The sequence below is a fragment of the Terrapene carolina genome, unplaced genomic scaffold (assembly GCF_002925995.2).
Source record: "Terrapene carolina triunguis isolate 2854851 unplaced genomic scaffold, T_m_triunguis-2.0 Scaffold552, whole genome shotgun sequence".
Lineage (NCBI taxonomy): Eukaryota > Metazoa > Chordata > Testudines > Emydidae > Terrapene > Terrapene triunguis.
Window position 1 is genome coordinate 280,151 of NW_020664903.1, and position 27,917 is coordinate 308,067.

Here is a 27,917-nt window from a genome sequence, read left to right on the forward strand (position 1 = left end):
GCCCCACCACACCTTCTGCCCCTATGTGCTGCCCCACTGTCCCACCTCTACTGCGCCCCATCCCACGGTGCCCCTCTGCCCCACCCCACCGCATCTTACCCACCCCGCGGCCTCCCCACCCCCTGCCCTGCCACCCCCAGCGACCCACCCTCTGCCAGACTGCCCAGCCACTCGCCGTGCTGCCCACCCCCTTGCCAATTGCCCTGTCACCCACACATCTCCTGCCTGACTGCTCTGCATGGGTGCTGGAACTACAGGGGCGAGGGGGCTGCCGCACCCCCTGGCTTGAAGTGGTTTCCATGATATACAGGGTTGACAGTTTGGTTCAATGCCTCTTAGCACCCCCACTATAGAAATTGTTCCAGCCCCCCTGCTGCTCTGCCCCCCCACAGCTCCCCCCACCCAGGTTCTGCCCAGCTGCCTCGACCACCCACAGCACTCCCTACTTTGCTCTAAGTACCCTTGCCGTGCATATATTTTTACCTTCCCCAGTCACTGTACAGCCTCACCCACTTTCCTCCTATGCCTTTGCTTTGTCCATGCACCATCTCCCTCTATAGCTTCTGTCTTCTGCTGCTTAAAGCTATTACCTAGTTGGCTACATACAGTTAACAAGAGTGTGGCCAGTGTCTGTGGCTTCTGGCCTGTGTCAGTACATTACACTGAGTGAAACTGTGCAGTCACTTGCTTCGTTGTCAACTTTTGCAAAACTCTGCTGGGAGCACCATTTAAAAGTAAGCCTCCTCCTCATTTTTATTTTCAGTAGTGCCCAAAATATACTAGGCACTGTACAAATTATACAGGACCAGTCCCTGTTGTGATGTGCTTACAGTTGATAGTAAACATCGTCCTAAATAGTTAACAATGTTTGTGGAAAACCTTCATAACCTGCAGTCTACCCATTTCACAGCTGATAATGTTTCAAGAGTTTAACAATGAACAAATCTAATATGTTGACATCATTCAAACACATGTGAAAGCCAAGCAGGGCAGTGTCCATTAATACCATGTGGGGGCATCTGACCAGTACAGACTCTGAGTTTCTGTATAGAAACTGGTCTCCATGACTTCTGGTGGCAATGAGAAAGTATTTCCTTTTATCAGTTTTTAATTTTTCACCTTTTAAACTGTAGCTTATGGAGCAAGCAAAGGACTCTCTGCATCCAATGGATAGGATACTGGATTGGCATTCAGAAAAGCTTGATTCTAATTCTCAGCTGCGCTGCTGGCCTGCTGGGTGTCCTCGGGCAAGTCATTTCACGGCTGTGTGCCTCAGTTTCCCCATCTGTGAAGTGGGAGTAATGATACTGACCTCCTTTGTAAAGCACTGTGAGATTTGCAGATGAAAAGTGCTAGTTATTGTGCTTCATTTGGTGTATATTTTATATGCCAGTAAGAGTAAATAATACCTTAAACAATGAAAACAGAAAGAATTTGAGAAGTGGCTTTTTGAGACCAAATAGTTTGTGTATTTGAACTTTTGTACAATGATCTGTTAAAATGTGTCATGATCTAAGTGCTTGTTCAGTCCAATTGTGCTCCACTTTTAAGGAGCAGCCCACAAAGTGGTATGGCTGCAGGCACTCAGCTGGTTTATTGTTGTTTACTAAGATTTTCTGCAGTGCTCTGAAATGGAATTTAATTTTGAAAATTTCTCTGTTACTGGTGAAGTGCTTATAGTAATTCTGAAAGGTTTAAAGAGACACAGCTTAAAAAATCATAGGGTGCAAGCAAATAAAATGTCTTTTCCTATGATATTACTATGACTGTGGACCCTGATCCTCCAAACACACATATGCATCATTTTATTTGAGTAGTCCCTTTGACTTCAGTGACTCGTGTGTACGTGTTTGCATGATCCAGGCCTTATTTAAAAGTGAAAGAATTGTTAAAATGCAAAATACTTGTCATTACTTATGCTCTTTGTTAACTTTCTTGCATTTCTCTCAGCTTGGAGAATGACAAATCAATTTGACTTTTGTTTATATTGTATTCAGTTTTGCTTTCCAGTTTAGTGCTGTAATGTTTAGTTTGCCAACACATCAGGGGGAGTGATTTTGTTTAAAAATATCTTTTTATCAGAATTAATGCCATTGGAATCATTGGAAATAAAATAATACCATTTCTCTGCGTATGATGTTTTATAAAAGTTTGGCTTTACAGATCTACATTTTGAGTCAAATTCAGGTTATCAGCATCTCTTATACAGCTCAAATATTATGCAGTTGGAATGCATTGTTGTATTTACTACCATCTAATGGAAGAACTGAGGAAAAGCAACCTTAACTAATTTAATCTCCTTTTGTAGGCAAATAAAGCAGTTTGCTGACCGATTGAAGCAGGGAAAGCGCCATCTTCCGTACATAATCCAAACAAGATTTAGGGTAAGACAAACCTCTTGTGGGCAGCTTTTGAAGTGAACAGATGGTCTGTTTCGGTTGATGGACACTGAGATTTTGTTACTTTCACTGTTGATTGGAATTTCAAATGTATTGGGGTTTATTCTGTTCAAGGCAATATACAGGGACTTTTAAAATAGAAATAGTAATTTGGCCCAAATTAAACCTGGATCTGAAGACCCCAGAGCGTCCAGAGCTGGAACTGAACTGTGCTGTTAGAGTCCCTCTTTAGTGAATATGTTCCAAAGGCTGATCCTAGTACTAGATACAATAATATCATTTTATAGTGAAGTGTGATAAGAGAGGATAGCCTACAAGAGGAATTATGTAAATTGGATTAAGAAAATATAGTCCTTTTATTATTAGGGCTAAGGGACAGTTGTCTTCTAGCTGGCATTAATAGTAAAGGCAACAGAATGCCTCTGTAAGGAAAGGAGTTAGGGCATTAGCCTGGGATTTGAGGTACCTGAGCTCATTTCCCTCCTCTGCCACAGGTTTCCTGTGTGACCTTGGCAGGGCTGGCTCTAGCTTTTTTGCCGCCCCAGGCAAAAAAAAAAAAAAAAGGCGGCCGGACTGCCAAAGCAAAAAAAAACAAAAAAACCCCGGCAGTCGCAGGGAGCGTGTGGAGGGCGGTCAAGGCGGCTTGCAGGGGGGTGAAGGGCGGCACCCGCCCGCTCCCTCCACCCGTGGGCAGCCAGGCGCTGCAGCTCGCTTGCAGCCGGGCGAGAGGGGCTCCCCCCTCCGGCCTTGGGGTGTCTCTCCCGGCCGGGCAGGCTCCAAGGGGGCCGACACAGGCAGCCCTGGCTGGGGTGTGCGACCTCCGCCTGGGGCCGGCATTGCAGCGGGGCTCGGCACAGTGCAAACGGCACCGGGATCAGTGGGGCCCACCCCTCTGCTGCCCGCCGGGCCGCTGCAGAATCCTCCCTCCCTGCCTCCACTGCCCGCTGGGCCGCCGCAGAACCCTCCCTCCTTCCGGTGCCCACTGGGCCACAGCAGAACCCTCCCTCCTTCCAGTGCCCGGGGGCTGCAGGAGGTGCTGGCTCAGCCGCTCCTTTAAAGGCGGCTCTGCCGGGCCGGGATCAGAGCGGCACGGGAGGTGGAGGCCGGTGCAGGCGGCGGGGAGTGGCGCATCCCGGGGACCCCGGCGGCACGATGAGCAGCGGGGATCACTAGTTCCTGCCCCCCCAGGCCAGGGTCCGTGCCCCTGCAGGGCTGGGCTGGCTGCCCCAAGATTGGCCGCTATGCCGCCCCTTACAATGTGCCGCCCCAGGCATGTGCTTTCTCGTCTGGTGCCTGGAGCCGGCCCTGGACCTTGGGCAAGTCCCTTGCGCTCAGATCCTCAAAGTTGTAGAGGCTTCTAGCTCCCATTGAAATCAACAGGAATTAGGCACCTAAATACCTATAAGGGTCTGGGCTTTAGTCTCTCTGTGCCTCAGTTGCACAGCTGTACAATGGGGCTAATAGCAGTGCCCTGCCTCACAGGAGAGATTGCGAGGTTAATCCATTAAAGAGTATGAATTGCCCAGATACAACACAAATGCAGGTAGAGTTTAGTGCCACCTAATCAGGAATAAGAATATACCACTTTGGTCAGAGATGAGACAAGCTATGTAAATAAAAAGTTGTTAGAATTGAATGGCAGGCAGAGGGCTCAAAGGCAGCCTTTGAAGGAATTTGTTATGTGACAGGAAGTGAAAACAAACTGGCAATTCCATTCAGTGTGAAATTAAAGTGGTGCATACACTGGAATAGAGAGCAGGGGCGGCTCTATGTGTTTTGCCGCCCCAAGCACAGCAGTCAGGCAGCTTTCGGCGGCGTGCCTGCGGGTGGTCCGCTGGTCACGCCGATTAGGCGGCGTTTCTGCGGGACGTCCGCCGGTCCCGCAGCTTCGGCATACCTGCCGCCGAATTGCCACCGAATCCGCGGGACCAGCGGACCTCCCACAGGCATGCCGCCGAAGGCAGCCTGACTGCCGCCCAGGGCTGCCCAGAGGGGGGGCAAGTGGGGCAATTTGCCCCAGGCTCCAGGCCCCGCAGGGGCCTCCATGAGAGTTTTTCGGGGGCCCTGGAGCGGGGTCCTTCACTTGCTCCGGGGGCCCCGGAAAACTCTCGCGGGGCCCAGGCCCCCAGAGCTTCTTCCGCTCCGGGTCTTCGGCGGCAGTTCGGCGGCGGGGGTCCTTCCGCTCCGGGACCCGCTGCCGAAGTGCCCTGAAGACCTGCGGCGGGGGGTCCTTCCGCCCCGGGACCCACCGCCAAAGTGCCGGGTCTTCGGCGGCAATTCAGCGGCGGGGGCCCCCTGCCGCCGAAGACCCCAGGCCCCCTGAATCCTCTGGGCGGCCCTGCTGCCACCCTCACAGGGACCGGCAGGCTGCCCTCTGGCGGCATGCTTGCTGCTCTGGTGCCTGGAGCCGCCCCTGTAGGGAGGGGCTGTAACTTCTGATTAGAAGAGAGATTGTTAAAGTCTCCATAATGTTGAGAAAACAGATTATTCAGCCAGTGACTTTGCAGCTAAGATGCTAATGCAGGAGGTTCACCCCTTTGCTGTAATAAGTGTCAGGAGGCAGGTAAACCTGACATACATATAATGTTTTGGTGATTCAGGGGAGATGGAGTTCTGAAATGTTACAGTGCTAACAGAGAGAGACAGCCTGTCAGTGAGACACTGAAACACCTGAGCTCTGACATTGTAAGATGTGATTCTTTGTCTTAATTACAAGATCCTGCCATACCTGGCTAACCTTGTTACCCAAACTAGCACTGGTTACGATCTGATACCATTTGTTAATGTGTGACCAGTGGCTCTCTCCATTTGCTAATCAGCTTTGCTTTATTTGAGATCTTTTTGGTCTTAGTCTATTCTTGGAATATTCACAGTTGTCCTGTAATGTACTTTTGGTCATTTTCCCCAACTGTAACCAACAAATGGACAATTCCATTCTGTTAGGTCCCTAAACACCCTCTGCCTTTCTGTGAAAGGGTCCCAGCTCCCTTCACTAAATTTCAGTAGCTTTGAGCAGAACTGACATCACCGATTTGTGTGATAGCATTATGAATAACACACACAAATCAAAAGAGAAGCAGAACCAGAAATAAGTTAAAATACGCTTTTATTTATAGTGTTGAAAAATTACTCATCATGTTTCTACGTTTGTACAGGGCCTGGCACAATCGGGCCCCCGACCTGGCTGAGGCCTCTGGGATATAAATGTTAAATAACACTGATGATGATAATAATCGGCTACAAACTCATCCAAGCTATTGTGTCCAAGTCTGATACACTGAGATTTTTTTAAAAAAATATTTAAATAAGTTCCATGGAAGTGCTAGAGGTTACACAAATCCCCCAACAATATTTAATGCTGCTCTACAATAACACTTAGCTCTTATAAACTTACACCCAGATCTGCAAAGGTATTTAGGCACGTGACTCTGAGCTAGGATCTGGGCCTTAACTGTTTGCATCCTTATCTCTCAAAAGCACAATTATCTACGTTGTTTTGCAGCACAGTCATTTGTATAAATGAAGCAGCTGAAGTAATGACAGGTAAATAGTAATACTAATATTTCTGGTGCTTGTATCCAGGGTCGGCTCCAGGCACCAGCTTACCAAGCAGGTGCTTGGGGCGGCCACTCTGGAGAGGGGCGGCACGTCCAGCTGTTCAGCGGCAATTCAGCGGACGGTCCCTCACTCCCCCTTGGAGCGAAGGACCTCCCACCGAATTGCCATCGCGGTCGCTGATTTTTTTTTTTTTTTTTTTTTGGCTGCCCGGGGCAGCCAAAACCCTGGAGCCAGCCCTGCTTGTGTCACTCCCAGGTTAATAAGCACAAAATGCACTTTAAAAAAAACGCAATTGCATTTGTAAAAAGCTTGCAAAACCTTGCTTTCCCCCTACCCAGAATTGTTCTAATGCAGTGGTTCTCAAACTGTTTTTTTCGCGGACTACTTGAAAATTGCTGAGGGTCTCAGCAGACCACTTAATGATCTTTCCAAATGTTGTTTGTACCGTTAGCTAACTATTGTAAAGCGCTTTGGATAAAAGCATTATATTAAAAAAAAACTTAATAATAATTAACATTTTTTGTTCTACAAATAAAAGCACACAACTCATATTTTAATATCAGTAGTCTTGCCTTTCTAATGCGATGGATGTGCCCTCTTTCCCCTGCCACGGCAGTCCCCGAGCTGGGGTTGGGAAGGAGTGGGGGTATCCCTTGCTGCAGCAGCCACCAAGCTGGGCTGGGAAGGAGAGAGGGTCTCTCCCTCTCTCCCCTGCTGCGGCAGCCCCCAAGCTGGGATTGGGAAGGAGAGGGGTCTCTCCCTGGCAGCCACAGCCCTGGAGCTGGGGAAAGTTGCCTCTTTCTCTGGCTGTTGCAGCCCTGCACGTCCCAAATTCCCCCCACCTCCTCTTCTCACCCCACTGCCCCCTCCCACCTACCCCCTATTCCTCCCAAGGCCACCACCTCACCTTACATGTCCGTCTTCTCCAGGGTCCAGGCACCTAATTAGTGGAGCCATGCCTGCAAGGCTCCATTTATTAGGTGGCTGGCCCTTCAATCTCTTGTGTATGGCCCCCCAGGCATGTACCTTAGAGGAAACTATCCGCGGACCACCTGAATGGAGCTCGCGGACCACAGTTTGAGAACCTCTGTTCTAATGCAACAGTCCATTGCCCTGGAGGCTGTTCCATTGCTCAAAGGACCCTCCATTGAAAATGATAGACTCACAAATGTTCCGCTGATCAAACTATCCGATTGACTCATCGCTCCAAAGTGATTTTATTATCCTGTACCTTCTACCCATCTTTCTATGTGTTGTTTTTTTTAATCACAGTTTTAGCAGCCATTTTTGTAGGGATCCTCTATTGACCGCTGGTGTAGTACAATATGAGATGTAGGCGAGGGCAAAGCTAGATATTATAAATGTGAAGACACTTCAAACTGATGACCTACTTTATAAAGTGCAATCGGAAAAATGACTGTAAAAATGAGATTGAGGCATATTGTGTATTCTCTCTCAATTGAATCTGGATCAGATTTTCTGAGTTTACACATTCTGAGTGAAATTCACCACTGTGCAGAGGTGCCTGCACCACTTAAACCCAATTGTGAGATCTCCTGCGATACATTCATAGGCCTTGCGCAGGCCCTCTGCATAAGAGTGAATTCCACCCTCAAAGAGGATTTTTCTGTCTGCTGGCTGCAAAACTCATTCTGAGATCTGAAAATCCAGCTGGGCTCTTTCTGCTTCTTGCATCAGTAGCAGCAATGGAGGAGCACAGTTTTGATCTCTTAATGAAAGAAATAATGTTTGCCCACTAATGTGTTAGGCCCTAACATACTGTGGGGGTAGGCAATCAGAGAAATAGATTAGCTATGAATGAGACAGATTACAACTCACTCCCTCATTGTTCTGCAACGCTTAAGGGGAATCAGTAAAGTCAGACATGAGGAGCAGAGATGAAGGTTAAGAGAGGGCCATTTTTATGCTTTCAGACTGTATTTTTTGATCAAAGCACCGAGTTTCTCAATCATCTGCAGCAACCTCTTTTCTTCTTTGGTGGCGCTGGTACCTCCACCACCTCAGTTTTTAATCTGTCTTCGTGAGCTTTCAGTGATCTGGCATGATAAACATGAAACGAATTAGCCAGTTAATTGCCCTGCTGTTTGGAATCGACATCATCATCTGTCGTGGAAAGCTCTATTAAAGGGTATGGCTGGGGTGTTCAAAGGGTCTGAAAAGAGTTGCGTGCCCGACTCTCACAGCAATTCAATGGAATTTGGGCACCTATTCCTTTAGGCTCCATTGAAAATTCCAACCTCAATCAAGCCACAGTCAAAACAAACCTGCTCACGTCAATCAACCCATAGGAGAGTTAAGCAACATCCTGAGGATTGGAGCCCAGATTGCGAACTGTCTCCAGGCAAAGCAGTAAACCTGACAACAGCAGGTAGAATGATGCCTGGCTTGTTGCTTCCAGCTAGCCACCTACTGTCCGCACAACACCCCAGGAGAAGGAGGAATAGCTAAGGTCCTTGGTGCCCTCAGGTCGTGTTATTCTGTGATGGGGAGAAGAGGATTGGGCTGGCAGCATCTAGAAGTCACACTGGACATTTTTAGTGGGGAGCATAAGTGGATCTGGGCCCGGTATGCCCTATTCCGTTCTTCCTTCCAACAATCTGTTCTAGGCACAAAAACATACTACTGATGATTTTGTTAACCTGCTTTTACAGGGCTGAATGTTTGAGGTGCATCCTGACATTCCAGTGAAGAATCCATTTAGGGCCCATTTTTGTGGGCCAGGACAGTGGAATGAACTCCCCCATGAACTAAAGACCATCACAGACCTCACCACCTTCCACACCAAGTGCAAGATGCACTTCTCCGAGCTTGTCTTCTCCAACATAAACACAGACCAACATATGTACTTAAGGAAAAAACAACCCCCCCGCCAAAACAAGCCATGCCACTGCACATGCTTCTCTGCTCGGGGAGAGGATGAGAGAACAAACAAGTGACTGATGTTAGTCACGTTGCTTAATACATGACTGGAAAGTACTCTGATACTATGCAGTGTAAAAACCTGTCTCAGCTAGAACAGACTCTTATCTTTGCACCTGTGGCCGGATCCTCAGCTGTGGTAAACTGGTGTAGCTCCAGTTTTGACAGGCCCTGGGTGGGCACATAGGAGCTGCGTACATTATCTATGGAGCATGGGGATATACAACCTTCAGCTGCAGGGGTCACTTCAGCATGCAAAGCTGAAGAAGAGCAATGGAAATCAGGACCCAACCCATTAATTCAGGACAGTCAACAATCCCACGGCACACTGCTCACCTGGCTAAGTCAATCATGGATTCAGAGACTTTGTGGCCTGATGCAGCACTGCATTCATAAAACAAGAGCTCACACTCCTGGAAGACACAAGAAGGCACACACAAATGCACTTCCCTTCCAGAACTGTTTGGTAGGTTCAAGCCATAGATTTAAAAGAGGTCGAGCGCAAGTGCTATGATTTTTCCCAGATAATCATCAAACAACCAAAGACGGGGGAGTCGGTGCATTTGGAGCAATGATATCATGGTTTGTATAGGATTTAAAAAAAAATCACGAGGGACTAATTACACGAGGAAAGGTGGTGATCTGTTGGAAATGCATGGTCTCCTTGCTGCTGCGATATGGAATTCATATGTGAATAAAATTGTACATTGTAATTATTAAGTTTTAGGAATGTTAAGAATGAAATCCAGCTTCCCCAGCAGCTTCAGTGCTAATCTTTAACGGCAAGGGAAAGCCTGGCATACTATAGACATACACAGAGGCAGCATTGCCTAGTGGATAGAACACAGAGTTGGCAGCTAGAATGTTCTCTTTCTGGCTCTGCCAGTGACTTGCTGTGTGTCCTTGGGTAAGTCACTTCATCTCTCTGTCCCGGGTTCTGTAAAATGGGGAGAACGATACTTGTCCATCTCACGGACCATTACAAGAATCAGTGCTTGGACACATAAAGCATCTTTCAAAAGGGATGATTCAGTAATTGCTTTATGCTTTTATTATTTACATAGTGCTGGAGAGGTGCCTGGCATGTTACGGTGCAGATAGGCCCAGATCCTCAAAGACATGTAGGAGCCTAACTCCCACTGAAATCAAGGGAATTACGCACTTAAATACCTTTGAGGATCTGGGCCAGATTCCCTGCCTCAAAAACCTCACAGCCTGAGGCCCTGATCCTGTAAGCTGTTCTGCTGGGGTTCAGTGGAGGAGGACCAGGGAATAGCTTGCCAGATCGCGGTCTGAGTTAAAATAAGGCCAGCAGGAGGAGTCAAAAACACAAGGAGCAGGAGGGCGCAAGATATGGTTCTGTGGTCATTTCCTGGCAATTAATGACTAGACGATGAGTTAAGGGCTTTCTGCTTTGCCTCAGGTCCTCAATTCCCACACTAATCGTTAATGGAAGGAAATGCCTATCCTGTCAGTCACCATGGCTTAATTATAGCCTTGGTTTTGCTTTATTCTTTTAACCCCCCAACCGCCAACTAAAGATGGTGAAAGAATTTAAATGGATGGTAAACGCCAATAGATCTGTTCACATACCTTAGCCAAGCGTCCACCCTCTTCAGTAGATACCTGTCTTTCTGTGGCACAGTCTGTTTTGTTACCAAGTAGAAGGATGACAACTCCATCTCCTGCTCCTTCCTGTGAAGCAGGACAGGTGGGGTGAAATCTTGGCCCCAGTGAAGTCAGTGGAAGTTTTGCCATTGACTATAATGGGATCTGCAGTTTCTTCAAATCATAGCCCTACACAGCTTCTGAACACATCAGGGCAAAGCCTAGAGTAACCCCACTGACCTGCATGGATTTGGTCCATTGGGGCTTGGGTTTACATGATAGAGCATCTCTTCCAGAAAGGCATCTGGTCTTGATTTGAAGCCATGAAGAGATGGAGAATCCGCCACTTCCCTCGGAAGTTTGTTGCAATAGTTTCAACCGACCCCAGAGTAGGTTGAAAAATTAATTTAAACATTTAATGAAAAAACTGACTTTGTTTCCATTCCTCAGGGTTCAAAGCTGATCCATTTTCTTTAAAAAAAAAAAAAGCTTTTGTTTTTTTTGCAATTTTTTAAATAAAAAACACTACAGAAATCATTTTCAAAATCCTTCATTTCCCCCAAATCAAAACAAAAAAGAGTTGATAGCCATTTTGACAATGTTTTCATAAACAACATCAGGAAAATATTGTGCAAAATAAGGAAAAAATGAACCTTTATTGCAAAATAAATAAATGAATGATAGAATAAAGGCTATTAATTAACATAAGAATGGCCATACTGGGTCAGACCAAAGCTCCATCTAGCCCAGTATCCTGTCTTAAACAGTGGCCAATGCCAGTGGCCAATTGACAAAAAAAAATAATCTGAAAAATTTCCACCTGCTCCAGTTATAGCCAGCTCATGGATGAGATGCAAAATCAAGGCTGTGATCTTTCATGGTTATTAAAGAACCCGTGAGACTTTTCCCTAAACAAGAATAAGGGTGTTAGTGGTATAGTTCTACAGGGAATTCTTAAAGCACCCATCTTGGCAGCCACTGCATTGTCTCCATAAGAGATAAGGCCAATTTAGCCCTCATATTCATGTAGGTGCCTGCAGCAGACTTCAGTGGGAACTGTGAGTGTGTGGTCAAGGGCAAAATTTGGCCCATATTGATGGAACAGTTTTGCTTAGTGGCTAGCGCGCTGGACTGAGACTCAAGAGACCTGGGTTCTATTCCAGGCTCTGGCCTGCTGGGTAACCTTTTCCCTCGCTGTGCCTCAGTTTCCTCATCTGTAAAATGGGGATAATAATACTGACTTCCTTTGTAAAGCACTTTGTGATCTGTGGATGAAAAGTGCTATATAAGAGCTAGTATTATTATGACACCAAAGAAAGACCCTGCCACTCTTCAGTTACTTGCTACTGCAAATCCCAAACCTCATGTGGCCAGATGCAGACTAATGCAAATCAGTGTAGCTCCATTGACATAATGGAGTTACATCAATTAAAACCATCTGAGGATCTGGTCGGATACAGCTGCATACGTTGAAATTCACAAATGTTTCTTCCATCCGCATTCCTAGCTTAGCATAAGACATGGGTCGAATTCATTCCTTATGTCATTCCAGTATGTTTGATGGGGATTACATCATGGGTGAATCTGTCTAGATAATGATACTGAGGGCTGATAAAATTTCATGGCATTTTTCATCCAGTACATGGGTTGTTTATGTCTTTTTCAAAAAACGAATAGTCCCAGTACCAATGCCCTTGTTCCTCTCTTGACTATTTTCTTGTACCAATATATTCATCCTAAACATGATTCATAAAATATAGGTGGCCCAATTCTGCTCTGATTTCTGCCCCCAGTCAGTCTGGCTGAGTATAGCTGGGTTTGATGAGGTTTAGGTCAGGGCAGAATTTGGCCCTGTCTTCTAAAATGACTACGTGTTTCTTTTTGAGAATATAGCATTTAAAGATCTCAGAGCCTCTTGCACTAATTAATTTAGCCTCACAACCCTCCCTCTCCCATTGAACAGCTGGGAAACTGAGGCATGGAGCGGTGCAGTGCCTCACTGAGAGTCAAACAGCAAGTCCGAGACCAAGCTGGGAATAGAATCTAGGGGTTCTCGTTTCCAGTCCCCCACTCAACAGCTAAGGGTATGTCTACACTGCAAAAAAAGGTGTGTTCTTGACTCAGGTTAACTAAACCACATTAGCTAACTCAGATTAAAATAGCAATGAAGACATGACAACTCGGCTTTAATTTGGGTTAGCAGCATGAATTCAAGCCCAGAGTTCAAAGTTGAGTTGCCATGGCTTCACTGCCAGTCTAACCCAAGTTAAGAACACTCCTTTTTTGCAGTAGAGACGTACTTTAAAGCTCACCGCCTCTCCTAGTTGAACAGACAGACGTGTTTCCTGGTTATGCCTGGTAGATATATTTAAATAGTTCCTTAGGCTATGGCATTATGTCTCTGGGTATGTCTACACAGCAACTGGGAGATGTAATCCCCAGCGTGAGTAGACATGTACGCACTAGCTCTGCTCAAACCAGTGCCTAAAAACAGTGTGGTCATGGCGGCTCGGGTTGTGTACCCAAGGAGTCAGGCAGGATTGATTGTACTCTGGCGGCTAGCCCGAGCCCCTACCCATTCTGTGGCAGCCATGCTGGAATTTAGGTACTAGCTCGAGCTGTGCTGGGAATTACACCTCCTGCCTGCTGTGTAGACACATATATGAGACAGAGCAAGCCAGTGCAATAATGAGCATCCAATGACCCTGCCATTGGACTCCCTCTGACACCAGCTGTATCATCCAGGGTAGCCATCCCAGAAGAACCTATCTTGAACTTAGTGCATTTAAAACCAGGAAGGAGGGGAGAGTTATCACCCAGCCAAATTCAGATTCCAATCACACTGGGGTTAATCTGGAGCAGTGGTTCCCAAACTGGGGTTCGTGAACCCCTGGGGGTTCACGAAATGTTACAGGGGCTTCTGGAGAAAAAATTCCCTAATGGCGGACAGAGCTGTCCCCAGGGACCCTGGGCAGCACGGGGCCAGCAGCCTGGAGCCCCTGGACTTCCAAGAGAGAAGCAGATCAAAGCAAGCATATCTATCACACTGAGGAGATTTAAACTTCAAGACTCCTTATACGAAATGGAAAGGGAGGTGGATATTTTTTGCTGTTTTTAAAATTAAATAGGCAGCTAGTATTGTTTTTAAAATTATTATGAAGAACAAGTTTAAACTTTGTTGTAACGTGTGTTATTTGCCTGGACTGCTCAAGACTTGAATGCTTGTGTAGGAGGAACTCTTTGAGTTGGCTTCTTAAATACTTTTATGCTGTTTCACATCTGATACTCCTTGATGAAACATGGGAGCCTTGTCTTATAACAGGCTTATTCAAAGTGATACAAGCTACGAAAGTGAGATCTTGGAGGAGTTTTCATAATGTAATAAAAATACTGTAATGATAAATAATAATTAATAATAAATAATATCAGAGGGGTAGCCGTGTTAGTCTGAATCTGTAAAAAGCAACAGAGGGTCCTGTGGCACCTTTAAGACTAACAGAAGTATTGGGAGCATAAGCTTTCGTGGGTAAGAACCTCACTTCTTCAGATGCAAGAGGTTGCATCTGAAGAAGTGAGGTTCTTACCCACGAAAGCTTATGCTCCCAATACTTCTGTTAGTCTTAAAGGTGCCACAGGACCCTCTGTTGCTAATAATAAATAGTGTGTAATAAGCATGTCATAATTTTTTTTTTATATTTCCAAGATCACGGCTTTTTATAATTTATACTCAGGTAAAGGAGAAAATCCCTGGAAATATTCATTTTTAGGAGGGGGTTCGCGAGACTTGGCATTTTAGTGAAAGGGGTTCACGGGTTGTTACAGTTTGGGAACCACTGATCTGGAGTAACTCAGTTGAAGAGAACAGCATCACTGAGTTTACACTGCAGAATATGGTCCATAACACCCACCCTTATGAAAGGAAGGAAAAGCCAGAGTGAAGAAACATGTAGACTCTTTGGGCCAGATTCTCTGATGATGTAAATTGGTGTCGCTTCAATGAAGCTATCCTGATTTAAACCAGCTAAGGATCTGACCCTGTGCCCATCATGATTCCGTTACAGCATTCGCATGGGCCGGATGGTTTTGTAGCTAAAGCAGAGATATGAGTTCTAGCCCCAGTGCTCCACTGACTCACTGTGCAGCATCGGGCATATTACCTTACCTCTCTTTGCCTCAGTTTCTCACCTGTAAAATGGGGATAATAATACTCGCCTACCTCTCAGGGGAGAAATGAGTCTCAGTTCATTAATGTTAATGTCTATCTGGAACTTCTCAGATAGAAAGAACTAATAAAGCATAAAGAATTATAGGGTGGAAGCCTGGTCCCATTGAAGTCACTGGGAGTCTTGGCATTACCTTCAATGGAGCCAGGATTTCACCCATTATACCTGCCTGGATACAGCTCAGCCAGTACCGCACATCCGCGAAGGAGTATTCTGAAGTGACATCATACATCAACACCACTCCGTCAGCTTTTCGGAAGAACTGCTTGGTGACGCTATGGTACCTGTCAGAAAGCACTTTTGCTTTTCACACTTAGGTACATACTCTTTTTGCACCATTTTTAACAGCAATCCAGAGGTTTAAAAAACCCACAAGTACATACAAAGTGTGTTTCAAGTAGGGGTTGTGCAAAACCATGGTAACAAAACTGAAAATGCAAATGTGCAAAAATATGCAAATATTCCCTCCTGCAAAGGTGTGAAGCAAAGACACCATTTTGCAAAGTTTGATAGATAAGTGAAACTGGGGGAGAATATGGGCAGGGGGTTGCAAAGCTTCGGCAGAAATAAATTTCAAAATTTATTACAGTTTTGCAGAGCCTTAACTGTGTGTGCATGTGTTTATAGATAGATAACAGGTAATTATAGTATGTGTGTATGTGTATATGCATACACATGGAGTAAATAGACACACATTATATTGTGTGTATACCATATACATATAAACACACAAAATACAGACAAATATTTGTGTGTGTCTATGTATATACATATATAAATAGAGTAAATACACACACTACATATTATGTGTATATGTTTACAAATACATATATCCACAAAGGAGGGATAGCTCAGTGGTTTGAGCATTGGCCTGCTAAACCCAGGATTGTGAGTTCAATCCTTGAGGGGGCCATTTGGGGCAAAAATCTGTCTGGGGATTGGTCCTGCTTTGAGCAGGGGGTTAGAGCAGCGGGTTAGACTAGATGACTGCCTGAGGTCCCTTCCAACCCTGATATACTAAGTAGATATACATGCACATACGTTTGTAGTAAACACACACGTATTTGTGAATTTAGGGTCAAATCCTGGCCTCTCTGAAATCGGCAGGAGTTTGCCTTGAGTTGAGTGATACCAAGGTTTGGCCTTCAGCACTTATGAGAGGGGCCCTACTGACAGCCCTGGGGACTAAAGGTCTCCCTAAATTCAGTCCTGCCCCACTGAGCTTGGATGTTTATTCTTCATCTCGACTTTATCCTTTCAAACGTCTTGTGTGAGCATATATTTATGTGGATTTCCTTATCCAAAGACGTATTTCCCTGTACGCATTCTTTTTTGTATGTACAGCACTGTGCCTTACCTTTCTTGGCCAGCCGTGTCCCATAGGCGTAGAGCAAAGCACTTGTTGTCCACAAAAAGGTTTTTGACCCGATAATCCATTCCTAGGGCATACAGCACATTTGTAATGTGGTAGAATTCAGCCATGAGATATGGACATGGGGCAGGAGTGATAGGGTGATATTCTATGGCCAGCCTAGATGATCACAATAGTCTCTTCTCAGATTAAAATGCCAGAATAGTGGCTGGGTTTTAAAAAGGTCTGGTTAGTTTTATGATGACTAATAAGAGTAACAGTTGGGCATGTTCTGCTAACCGGTGCATGGACCAGGGAGAATTTCTGCTCCATTGCCCCCCTGTACAATGGGTTGGGTGCTTTATTTAATGTTTATCGCCGATCCTGCAGTCCGGTCCGCACAGCCAGCCCCTTGCTGCTGCAGAATCCCAGTGAGGTCAATGGGAACCCATGCACAGATCAGACTGCAGGATTGGGGCCTGAGAATGGTAATGTGCCCAAGCTCAAGGTATATATGTACAAATCCATCTTAAATATGTGGAGGTGTGTCTCTCACCTTCCTCTCATGCATCAATGATTGGCCACTCCTGCAGGCTCTGACTTAATCCATCATTGGTTTGATTTGGCAGGGCAAGTCCTATGCAGGGGCGGCTCTATGCTTTTTGCCACCCCAAGCACGGCAGTCAGGCGGCCTTTGGCAGCATGCCTGCGGGCGGTCCGCGGGTCACGTGGATTCGGCGTCGTCTCTGCGAGTGATCTGCCGGTCCCGCGCCTTGGGCGTGCCCGCCGCCGAATTGCAGCTGAAGCCGCGGGACCGGCGGACCTCCCGCAGGATGCTGCCAAAGGCTGCCTGACTGCCGCCCTCACAGCGACCGGCACATCGCCCCCCGCTGCTTGCCGCCCCAGGCACGCGCTTGCTGCGCTGGTGCCTGGAGCCGCCCCTGGTCCTATGTCCCTACAGGACTGTATTTATGCTTAATGGAAGCTGTGGGATTCTTACCTACAGTAGCAGTTAGGCTTGGGTTGAAGGAATTCTCGTGTAACCGGTACAGAAACGATGTTTTGCCAACGTTTGAGTCCCCCACAAACAACACGTTATAAAGATGGTCTGGATCAGGGCAGGTCTCCGTGATGGCTTTAGCAGCTCCACCTGGCTGCTCTGGTGTCACATTAGCTTGGTACCCTTGGCCTCCCAGTTTGGGGATTGCATCCTCGTTCGCTTTCACACTGCTCGTTTGCTTCTCCTCTTGTTGAAAAATATCCATGTCTCCTCTTGTTTCTTCTGCCCGTGTTGCTTCTGGTTTCCCAGTGCTTTGGGGCTGCGTCTTGGCCTGGAGTGTATCCCCCAGCTGGCTGGCTCTGAGAAGGGCTTCTTCTTGTTCATTTTCTACACCTTCTTTGTGCAGGGCTCCCACATGAGGGAAATAAGTTGGTGGTGTCTCCTGTTTTGGTGGCTCTCTCTGCTCAAATGTCTTCTCCTCCGGCGCTTTCATTTCTGGAGACTTTTCCTTCAGCAGTGCCTGCTCAGAAACAGCAGGTGGCCACTCATCTGCAAGGACCACATCTCTCTTCATTGATACCCACTTCTGAATTTCATCTGCCTGCTCTGTAATGCCAGGCTGTGATACACCTGGCAGGAGAACACCTCCCTCTGGCGGGTTCTGCTTGTGAATGGTGGCTTGCATTGCCAGCTCTGAAACAGCAGGGGGCTGCACCTCTGCATAAACAACCTCTTTCTTCGTGAGTTTTTGAGCCTGATCCTGCGTTGCTGGCTCAGAAGCCCGAGCCTGCTTCACCTCCTGTGCATGAGGTTCTGCTTGAGTTGGTCCCTGTTTAAGAGCCTCTCTTTGGGATGTAGCCTGATTGGTGGAAAGGACTGAAAGTGCCTCAGGCAGGGCCTTCAGTTCATTGTCATTTCTTGAGAGCACCTGATGCTCTGAATCTCTGACCTGCTTGATTCTTTGCTCAGAATCCCCACCTTGTCTGGCTGGCTGTAAAGAAGCATCCCCAAGCAGTAGGTCATCTGTCCCTGGTACTTGTGATTCAGACACCTTGTTCAGAGCTGCTATTGCATCATTCAGTTCACTGAGCAAAGAGCTTTGGCCTGAAAATTCCTGCTGGAAGAACGCCTCTCCCTTTTTCATAAACTCTGTGAAGGGGTCTTCTTCTGTGGAGATCACTCTTGTCCTCTGTCCCGAATCAGCTTCAGGAGAAAATGAAATACCGTATGGCACCCTGCAAAATAATATACAATGGCATATGCTATGTACAGGAGAAAGAAAATAAGACCATAATGGGACACGCAAACACACTACATTGCACTGAGCTCTATAGACTATACCAGTGCTGTGAAATACATCAGAGAGCAGGGATGCCGTGCTTGTATGTAACCCTTCTGCTGGGTGGAACCTGCAGCAGCCAGGGCTGGGTTCAATATCTAGGGGTTCCTTTCCATCAATCCAACACAGAACCAGTTCAAGCCCCCACCCAGTAACCTGGAAAATTTACCCATCGCCCCTGGGCGCCTGAGAGGCAATACTTCCCCACTTGCAAGCATAGAGTCTGAATGTAGAAAAGAAACTTTTAATAAAAGGAGGGAAGTAACTCAGTGTTAATTTGTGAAAACACTGCAAACAGGGTTCATAAACATAAACCATGAGTAAAGACCCCCCTCAAGTAGGTTGGGCAGTGTCCTTTTCCCCTCAGGTTCTTAAGTCCAGCAACCCAAAAGTCCCCTTCACATGCCCAACCCTTCTATGCACCCCTGGTTGCTGCCCCTGGTCAGTGCAGACCCAGAGTTCAGAGGTGCATCTGCAGAGTTCACCTCCCACCCTGCGTGGGGGGTAAAGCGGGAGGGGAAGAGGCATCTTACTCGCTCCTCATGTATGTTAATGCAGCAATAAAAACAATTGCACCTGGCTTGAGGGATTATTGTTTAGTCCCTTGTGCACTGGGTGAGATTAAAAGAAAAGTAAATGGCTCAAACCACTGATAAAGAGGCCTATCGGTAAAACATGATGAGGGCTTGATGCAAAGGTAAAACAGCAGAAGGGGATGATCACGGGCATCCGATTAAAATAACTGAGCTTTGTAAAGGATAAAGGTTGGCAGAGAGATTGCTAGGCAGGTAAGGAGGTGCAGTTAACAATGCCCTGTGCTGGGGGGTAGTGGGGATAGAACCTCTTCAGCACCACCTCTCACGCCTCTACCACTTGGGCTAAAGAGTAACCCCATTGTCCAGTGGCAGCAGTAGGCTATTACCCTCTCTGTGGACTAGCTACTGGAAGGGGGCTTTGTCCACTTAGTCAGCATCTTACATGAGTTAATGCAGAAACTACCAAAAAAAAAAAAACCCAAAAACTAATGGACAAATCACCCTTCTGTCTCTTGGGATACAATGCACAAAATGCCCCTCCAGTGCTGCTCAGCGTATGAGATACACTGGGCAAAATGTTCCCTCACATCACGTGCTAAGTACAACGCAGTGTCCCACTGGGGTTTCAGTAGAACCTCAGCACGTGGGAGGAACACGATAGCCGCCATGGAGCAGGACTGAGGTATCACCAGGGGGGTAATCATCACTCCTTTGATCCTGCCTTATCTAAACAACTCCCCTCCATTCGTGCCACTTACGGCTGACGGGAGCTGTCTGGTATATCATCGCTCTGCTGGGATCCAAGTCTAATATACCTTTCAGAGCAGAATATTTTATCCTCATTCAAAGTTTCCTTAAACAAACCGGGGAAAAGGGAGAGAAAAAACATAATTGGTGAGAGAACTTAAAAGGAAAAATCGCTTTGCTCTTGTGCTGGCTACAGCCCTTTCTCTGCAGCATAAACTCTCTTATCCCCTCCCTCTGGTAGGCAGATCGTGATGAATGGACCTTCTAAAAATACTTTTACATAACACTTTTCACCCATCGATCTCCAAGTGCTTTACAGGGGCCAGTGTCATCATCCACATTTCACTGATGGAGAAACTGAGGGGAAGCAACTTGCAGCCCATCAGGGGTAGAGCTGAGAATTGAACCCAACTCTTTCCTCTCCTTGTTCAGAATCCTATCCAGTCGGCCACACCGACTCCCTTTATGGGTCTGTCTACACTGCATCTGGGAGAGAGCCTTGTGCAAGCAGGGATGGGGCTAGCATGCTGAAAATAGCTGTGTAGACATTGCTTTGACCTTGCATCTCAGGCCCTAGAGCCTGAGATGAGGAGGTGGGCTTGAGAGCCGGAACTGCAACATCAGAGCAATGTACATCTCCTACATGGCCTCACCCATCCCTCGCACTGCCTAGTTTCAGAAATGCAGAAAGATTAAAACGAGATAAGGTTCCACCACGAGCACGGCCGTGCCCCAGAAGGCTTTGCTGGAGCAGTATCTTCTGATGGTACTGGGGCCACTGCAGCTGGTCAGCCCCTCGCATGGTGGGAGGGCAGGGTTAGTGCCAGTGTGAGAGGAGGCAGCCATGTTGAGGTGGAAGGCAAAGGCAGTGCTACACGGGGGGAAGGGAGGAGCTAACTGATCCACCCCCCTAACCTGTAGCATGAAAACAGGATCAGTTTCCCCCTGCACAGATGAGATACCTGGGAAGGCGGAAGGATCTCACAGGTCGCCTCAGCCAATGGTTTGTCCCTGCAAATAGAAAGAGGTGGTGACAAGAATTACAATGTACCGCTCCTACGCCTGAGCCTTTTCACGCCCTGCTGTTTTTGCACTATGAGCCCTCTGCCACAGGGCGCTGCTGTCCGCATTGGCAGCAGTTCTTATCCTGTGACGGGACAGCTGGTGTGTGCGGAGCTGGTGAGATGGGAGACAGGAGGCTCACAGCGCATGGCTGAGAAGACGGTGCAGAAAGGAAGAGGGATGTATTTGAAGAGTGGCTGTTGTTATGTAGAACGTATGATATGAATTCAAGTTGAGGAGAGGGGACAGCCCTAGAGGATAAAATGCTCTCTCCACGGGGCAGGTACAGCCTGGGCAGCAGCTAGGCAAGCATCTTCCCCACACACTGGGTCTTGCCTCAGATGTGATCTGAAAGTCTATTCAACCCTTAGCCTCTCTGCTGACACTGGCCCAAAGGCAGCTAATTAGTTTTGTAATGATGACGATGGTAACACCTAGCTCTCATATAGCACTTTTCACCCATAGATCTCAAAGAGTTTTACAGAGGAGGTCAGTATCATTATCCCCCTTTTACAGATGGGGAAACTGAGGCATGGGGAGGTGAAGTGACTTGCCCAAGGCCACCTAGCAAACCAGTGGCAGAGCCAGAAATAGAACCCAGGTCTCCTGAGTCCCAGTCCAGGGCTTTATCCACTAGGAAACACTGCCTCCCTTGATGCTGTAGAGACCTGTCCCCTAGGATATGGACTGAGACCCACAAACTTCTTTTCTTGTGAGCCCACAAGCAGTGTTCAGGTGGAAATGACTCTTATACGAGAGAGAAGGGGATTCAAGTTACTCCAGCACTGGGAGAACCTTCTGAGGAGACGATGGACCTCAGCTTAGCCACAGGATATGTAAGCTACTTTTCTCTTGGCATGTGTCCCATAGGGAACAATACCACCAATGAACAGAGGAGTACTTGCCTCCCTTCCTCGTCGTGCGGCTGAGATATCCTGCCCCTCATAGCACCCAGATGCCCTTGGGTCTCCTGGAGCTGAATGTGGATTTGCTGCAGCTGGTTCTCCAGGTCCTGGTTGTTTTCTTTCAGCCTCTGGTTCTCGCTGGTGGCAGCGTGCTGCTTGGTGCTGAGGCTGTGGAACTGGGTCTCGAGCTTGGAGGAGAGAAGAGGTGGCAGATTCAGGCACCCATAAAGGAGCCAGCAGGAGGGTGTTAGATTTGCCAGCTGCATATGTGGAAACCTGTTAATAATGAACTGAGCAATCCCTGGGGCCAAGCTCCCCACTGGCGTAAACTGGCGCCGCTCAAGGCACCTGTCTCCATTGCGAAAAATGCGCCAACTCCCGTTTCAAACAGGGCTTGAAGGCTGGGTCCCAAACTAATGACATAATGGAGAAGCAGCTCCACATTCTACCTTCTCCCAGGAGCTAGTGCTCTGCTTGGTGAGAGTTGATGAGGCTGATTGTTAAGGCCTGGGTTTTATTCGCTAGTGTGGAATGTCCTAACCTCCCGGTATTGTACCCCAACTCAGCAGGAGGGTAACGGTGCAACAGGTGGGAAAATGTCCCTGACGATTTGCACTGCAGACCTTTGCAGTGTATTCTGCATTGGTTCTGTGGGTGGAATTTCCACGGGCATCCAAGGACCAAATGCAAGACTGTGCAACAGAGATCTGCACTGCAAGGCCCGGTGTGTTCAGCATCACACCCAGTACCTTCTGCCCAGGCATGTCTGGTACATTTAGAAGCACAACTCTGTGTCTTTGCCCAGACATGCCTGGGATATTCAGCATCACAGCAGGTGCCTTTTGCTTGGATGTGCTTAGCATACCCAGAAGCACAATACAGTCTACCTGGTATGGTCTTCAGCACAGCAAGTGCGTTGCATCTGGGTATAGCTGGGACACTCGAGTAGCAAGCAAAGGGTTAATATGTGGTATTTTGGTACTCATATGCCTCTGTCAGAGATCAGCTCCAATAAAAGGGCCTGAGGAACAGGACTTGATTGGCTGAGCTAACAGGCCGGGAATCCGGTTGTGACACTTTTAGCCTGGGCCAATGGAGGCGGGCATAGGAGATGCTTTCTGTGGAGTTACTCAATAGGAGCCGCTCTTTCCTCTTAGTACAGAAGCAGTGCTCAGCATGGTGCCAAGAGGAGCTGTGCTGCTGGAGGGGCATCCCATGCAGTCCTTGCCCTCTCTGCTCTGTCTGCCACCCAAAACTGCGGTGATGTGGACATTCACCCCTCTAGGAACTCAGCTGAGTCCTCCGCAGGCCACAGAACATCTCACCTCACTTTGAACCACCAGCAAGCGCTGCACTTCCCCATCCACAACGTCTAGTGCTCTCTGCACCTCCGTGGTGTGCAGGTGACTTCTTGCTTTACTCTGGAATCACAGAGGAGATGTTAATGCCAATCTCTTTAAATGACCCAGCCACTCAAGGACAATTCCCTGATGCTACCCGGAGTAACAAATCCTTTCCACACTAGGAGCTCACTACACCGAGCACCCATGGGAGGGCCTCCTTTTATAAATGGGCTGCCCTGCATTTTGAATTCAGATACAGTCTCGGGTCAGAGAGTGGGAGGAAACAGGTATGTTTGCAGTGAAAGGCAGCAGGGTAAAAACCAAAGGACAGATGGAGAAGAAAAGGCGAATGTGGGGTTAGATCAAACCCATCAGAGTGGAGTGGTTGGTGAGTCTCTGCAGAGTCATTTAATTGGGCCCCTATTCTGAATCTGTCCAGAACTGGCAGGTATATTCTTGGGGGAAGTTTCCCGCTAAACAGGTTGGAGGGGGTTGCAGTGGGGGACATGGAACAACTCGCCTGCCCTGCCAAGGCCTGGCAGGGGATGACTGCCCAGGAGGGAACCATGTAGTCCTGAGCCCAGTTACTCATGGTGATGGATGGATTTGATCCTGCTGAGCCTCTGGTTTGAGGTTTGACGTGTTTTTGAGCCCCAGCTCATCCTTGCGAATGTTTAGGAAATGTGGGTGTGACTATTCAACCAGTGGGGAAGCCGATGACCCTCCCCTGCACCTGGTTGGCTCCTGTTTTTGTTCTTCCCTTTCTCAGGGAAGGTCTGACTGTCCCCGACCCTCTGGTCAAACACCATGGAAAAGGCCAAATCCCAAAGCTGGCCACGTCCCAGCAGCGAATCCCCAGCTCCTCTGCAAAGTTCTTCCCAGTCCACCTGCCAAACGTGAGGCCAGAGAGGCAGTGACAGCACTGCTCTGCTAATGGATCTGAGCCCCAGATGGGGAACACTCGAGCCCGACCCCATAGTTTGGGTTGAAAGGCCTCCCCTCAGCAGGACCCCCGAAGAGGGAATACCACCATGTTAGGAGGGAACTATACCTCCCCCCGTCCATTGCCATGCACGGGAGCTGGTCGTGACCAGGCCTGTCCGGATTGTGAACCCACCTCATGCTGCAGGCGCTGCTTCTCCCGGTTTATTTGCTGCTCCATTTCCTCGTACAGCTGCTGCACCTCCCGGTTGTGATCAGTGACCCGTCTGGCACAAGGGAATGAGCGGGCAGCTTTAATATGGGTCTGTTTACACCAGGTCTAGTATTTGAATGGGAATGTAGCGCTGGTGAAAGGGGACCGATCATTAGCCCTGGAGACCTCTCTTTCCCTACAGAACCAGCGCAACCTGGGAAGCAGCTGGGCAAGCTCCTCCTCCTCCACGCTGCCCTTGTCGCAACCCGGCTTCGACCCCAATCCGGCAGGGCCACTCTTAGAAGTAAGAGGGGCGTTCAGTCTCCATTCAAGGGCCTGATCTGATACACATCTAACTCCATCGATTCCAATGGGGGTGGATCGGGCCCTGAATCCTTTGTCTCACTACTGCAGTGAGAGGACCCGCTGCAGAGGTGGTTTTGAAATGTGGAAATCTGTCCACTAAGGCCATTTCACATAGGCCAACAAATAGGCCTTGGCAACATCTGATCTGGGCTAGGCTGGAAGTGGTAATATGAAGGCCAAAGGCGCCATAGCTGATTGTTAACCCGTGGAGCCATCCATTCTCCCAGAGCTGCGAATGCTGAATGCAGCTCCTCCTTCCTTTGGTTTCTCTTTCTCGCAGCCCCATTCTCCGCTCATCTCCCCTTCTGTAAGGCTGTGTCTGTGGAAGCGGATCCCCCCACGCCAGCCGCAGCGTGCCACTCACTTGTTCAAGGTCAGCTCCAGCGTCACCTTTTCGCTCCGAGCTTCCTTGATCCGGTGCGTCATCGTGGCCAAGAACTCCTCCAAGTTCCCCAACAGGTGAGGCTCGTCTTGACGGAGCTTCACCCACAGTCTCCAAATCTCTGATTGGCTGAGGAAAGAGAGAAAGAGACGTTGATCTCCCCTCGTTTGGAGGTCAGGCTAGATGACAGAATGGTCCATTCAGGCTTGAAGCACTAGGATGTTTCATGCTTTATAGCATTCAGATCCCATTGGATCTTGCAAGCTAAGCAAAGTCGGAGCCTGATTTGATCTGTTGGCGATAGCTGGGAGAATCTTTGCCTTGGGGTCTAGTTGCTGGTTAGATGTGGGGAAAGATCCCCTGGCAATACCTGTAATCCCATAAGAGAGAGCTACAGAATGGCACAGCTGCCATGCAGATACTCGGGCTCCTACCCATAGCGCAGTTAGACTCAGACTGAGGCTTGGGAGCCACAAATGGATTTTTAATGTCTCCCCTGAGGCTCTTCGCAGCACATGATATTAAAACCCTGTGTGATTGAATTATTAACCAATCTAAGTAATTAACCAGCCGGGATGCTCTTATTGTGTTGTTAAGCAGTTGTAGAATACTTGGTCAGTCATTCTGCTGCGAGAATAACATATAGCTATATAAAAAAAGTAAATGAAAAAATGAATTCACACGACTGTGGCTCTTTTGGGTCATACTGATCGCTAATTTGTCCCTTGAACCACTGTATCACTGCCATAGTGGTAGGTGGACAGATGGGTTGTAAAGACTGGAAAAGGTCTGTTAAAGGACTTTGCTGAAGGCTAGAGGAAAGGGTTTTAAAAGAATTTAGGGGTTGTGGATAGGGAACATGGGCAAGGGTGAGAATTTGGACTCGTCAAAAATGGGATTTCTTTTCCACCAAAGTTTCCAACATAAAATGTTTGTTTGCTCATTCAAAATTTTTCCTGCCGTTTTCCAGCTTTTTGGATGAAATTGTTCGTGCTGTTGAAAAGTTGGGTGATTGCCAGCAATACAAAAATGTTTGTGTTGTTCAAAAAGGCAATTTTCATTGGACAAAATGTCTCAGTGAAAAGTTTGTCCACAGACGTAGTGACAGTCCATCGGTAGCATGGACCTGGAATGGAATTGGGGCATAGGCGCCGACTTCCACTGTTCCCGGTGGGTGCTCGACCCCACCCCCGTCCCTGGCCCCGCCCCTGCCCCACCCTCGCCCCGTCCCCATTCCACCGCTTCCCACAAATCCCTGCCCCTGCCCCATCTCTTCTCCACCTCCTCCCCTGAGTGCACCGTGTCCCCGCTCCTCCCCCCTACCTCCTGGAAAGTCCTAAGCGCCGCCAAACAGCTGTTTGGCGGCGGGAAACACTGGGAGCTAGGCAGAGGAGTGGGGACACAGTGCACTCAGGGGGAGGAGGAGGTGAGGTGAGGTGGGGCGGAGGGTGAGGGGAGCTTGGCTGCTGGTGGGTGCAGAGGACCCACTAATTTTTCCCCGTGGGTGCTCCAGCACCTATGAATTGGGGTACTTTGCAGAACCTGCTGGGGGGGGGGGGGAAATACATGCCCTTCCCCAGGGATTCAATCACAACACATGTAGTACACAGGCCAAATGTGTCTCTGTCCCCCTCTGGTGCCAAGCCATGTAAGAGATTTGAGTCTGCTACTGCTTCTGAGCTAATGGAATTGGTGCTTCAGCGCAAGCACTAGGAGCTCATGAAGCTGGATATCCCAAGTTCAACCCCTGATGATGACCCTCCCATAGAGACAAGCGGTATGTGTTTATGCTCAAGGCCTGATTCTCAATTCCTCTGTTCCTATCTTTGGAGCAGGGATGGAGAGGGCAGGCAAAGGTGGCCTTAAGCCATTCCTGAGCTCCCTAGATTCACACACATGGTAGCCTGTATGGGGAATTGAGCTTGGCCAGTGTGTTACACGTGGATTCCACCCTTCTCACAAGCTTTAACCATAATGTCACATAGCCCCATCCCAGCCCTGAACCCCCTGCTAGGTGCTAAATGAAGGTGTGGCTGGTGCACTTTTACTCTTCAAAGATATTTTCTGCTCCCAGTTGGTCCATGAATGCTCTGAAGCATTTTCTTTCCTCGCTGTCTGCTTCCTCCAGGGAGTAGTCTGTGCGGGACATGTACACCCTCCTGGAAGCTGTCTTCCTCCTCCTGTGCTGCCTTGTCACGGTCTGCAAGCTCAGGAACTGCTCTGCCAATAGACGACCAAAACTACATCAATGGCCAGATGCGATACAACAGTGAAGCACCAAGGCCAACGTCTTCCCACGTGGGTGCTCAAAGCTAGACACCTATATCTACCTTTAGATGCCTACGTAAGGTGGTTTTCAGGGGCTCTGGGCACACGCAGTTCCCTTTGGTTTCTGCATGCGCAGCACCTCTGAAAATCAGCCCTCCTGATTCAGAAGCCCAGGGTGTCATTTCAGAAAGCTGGTGGAGAAGCAAACTGTCAGACTAGGACATCAGTCTCGCCTTCCCCATGTAAAAGAAGGGAGCAGCTGAGTGAACATTCACCAGCCTCCCGGCACAGTCACGCTTGGGATGGATTGATTGATGGATTTAGAATGGAAGAAAATGGTGCATTATGGGAAGACATTCTGAACAGGGGCCTAGGGCAGCAGGCGGACAACGCAAGGGGGTTTGGGCCGGTGAGCCATGCTGGGCATTCGAGACACATGGGCAATGTGAGGCAGTCCTGGCACCTGGAGCAGAAGGAGGACTATGTTGTGTACTTGGGGCAGCCTGTGGGCATGTCAGGCACATGGCGTGGATAATGGGCTAAGTGAGGGAAAAAGCCCGTTGCTCTTATGAAAGAGACAGCTAGCCAGTCTGAAGTGTTTGGCAAATATTCTCTGTTGAGATGAGTTCCTGTCTGCATCCTGTAAAACTTGCCCATACCGGTATTGCCCTGGCCTCTTCTTTTGTCATTCAGTGTTGCACGCATTCTAAAGCAATATGCATTTCCTCACCTTTTGGGGGCGAAGCCAGACTTTG

General features: G+C 48.1%; 1 protein-coding gene across 1 annotated transcript in view; it reads right to left on the reverse strand.

Moving 5' to 3' along the window:
- Positions 1–7,926: 7,926 nt before the first annotated feature.
- Positions 7,927–27,917, reverse strand: part of RAB44 (RAB44, member RAS oncogene family) — a 21,804-nt gene continuing 1,813 nt past the window's right edge. The window contains exons 3-15 of the mRNA XM_024212227.1: positions 26,943–27,114; positions 24,877–25,023; positions 24,129–24,219; positions 22,994–23,089; positions 21,669–21,856; positions 20,664–20,712; positions 19,713–19,807; positions 17,080–18,314; positions 16,086–16,167; positions 14,898–15,012; positions 10,491–10,592; positions 9,234–9,310; positions 7,927–8,014 (exon numbers count right to left, since the gene is read on the reverse strand). Of these exons, the coding sequence (XP_024067995.1) occupies positions 7,927–8,014; positions 9,234–9,310; positions 10,491–10,592; positions 14,898–15,012; positions 16,086–16,167; positions 17,080–18,314; positions 19,713–19,807; positions 20,664–20,712; positions 21,669–21,856; positions 22,994–23,089; positions 24,129–24,219; positions 24,877–25,023; positions 26,943–27,114 (2,537 nt within the window). The remainder of the gene's footprint in view (positions 8,015–9,233; positions 9,311–10,490; positions 10,593–14,897; positions 15,013–16,085; positions 16,168–17,079; positions 18,315–19,712; positions 19,808–20,663; positions 20,713–21,668; positions 21,857–22,993; positions 23,090–24,128; positions 24,220–24,876; positions 25,024–26,942; positions 27,115–27,917) is intronic.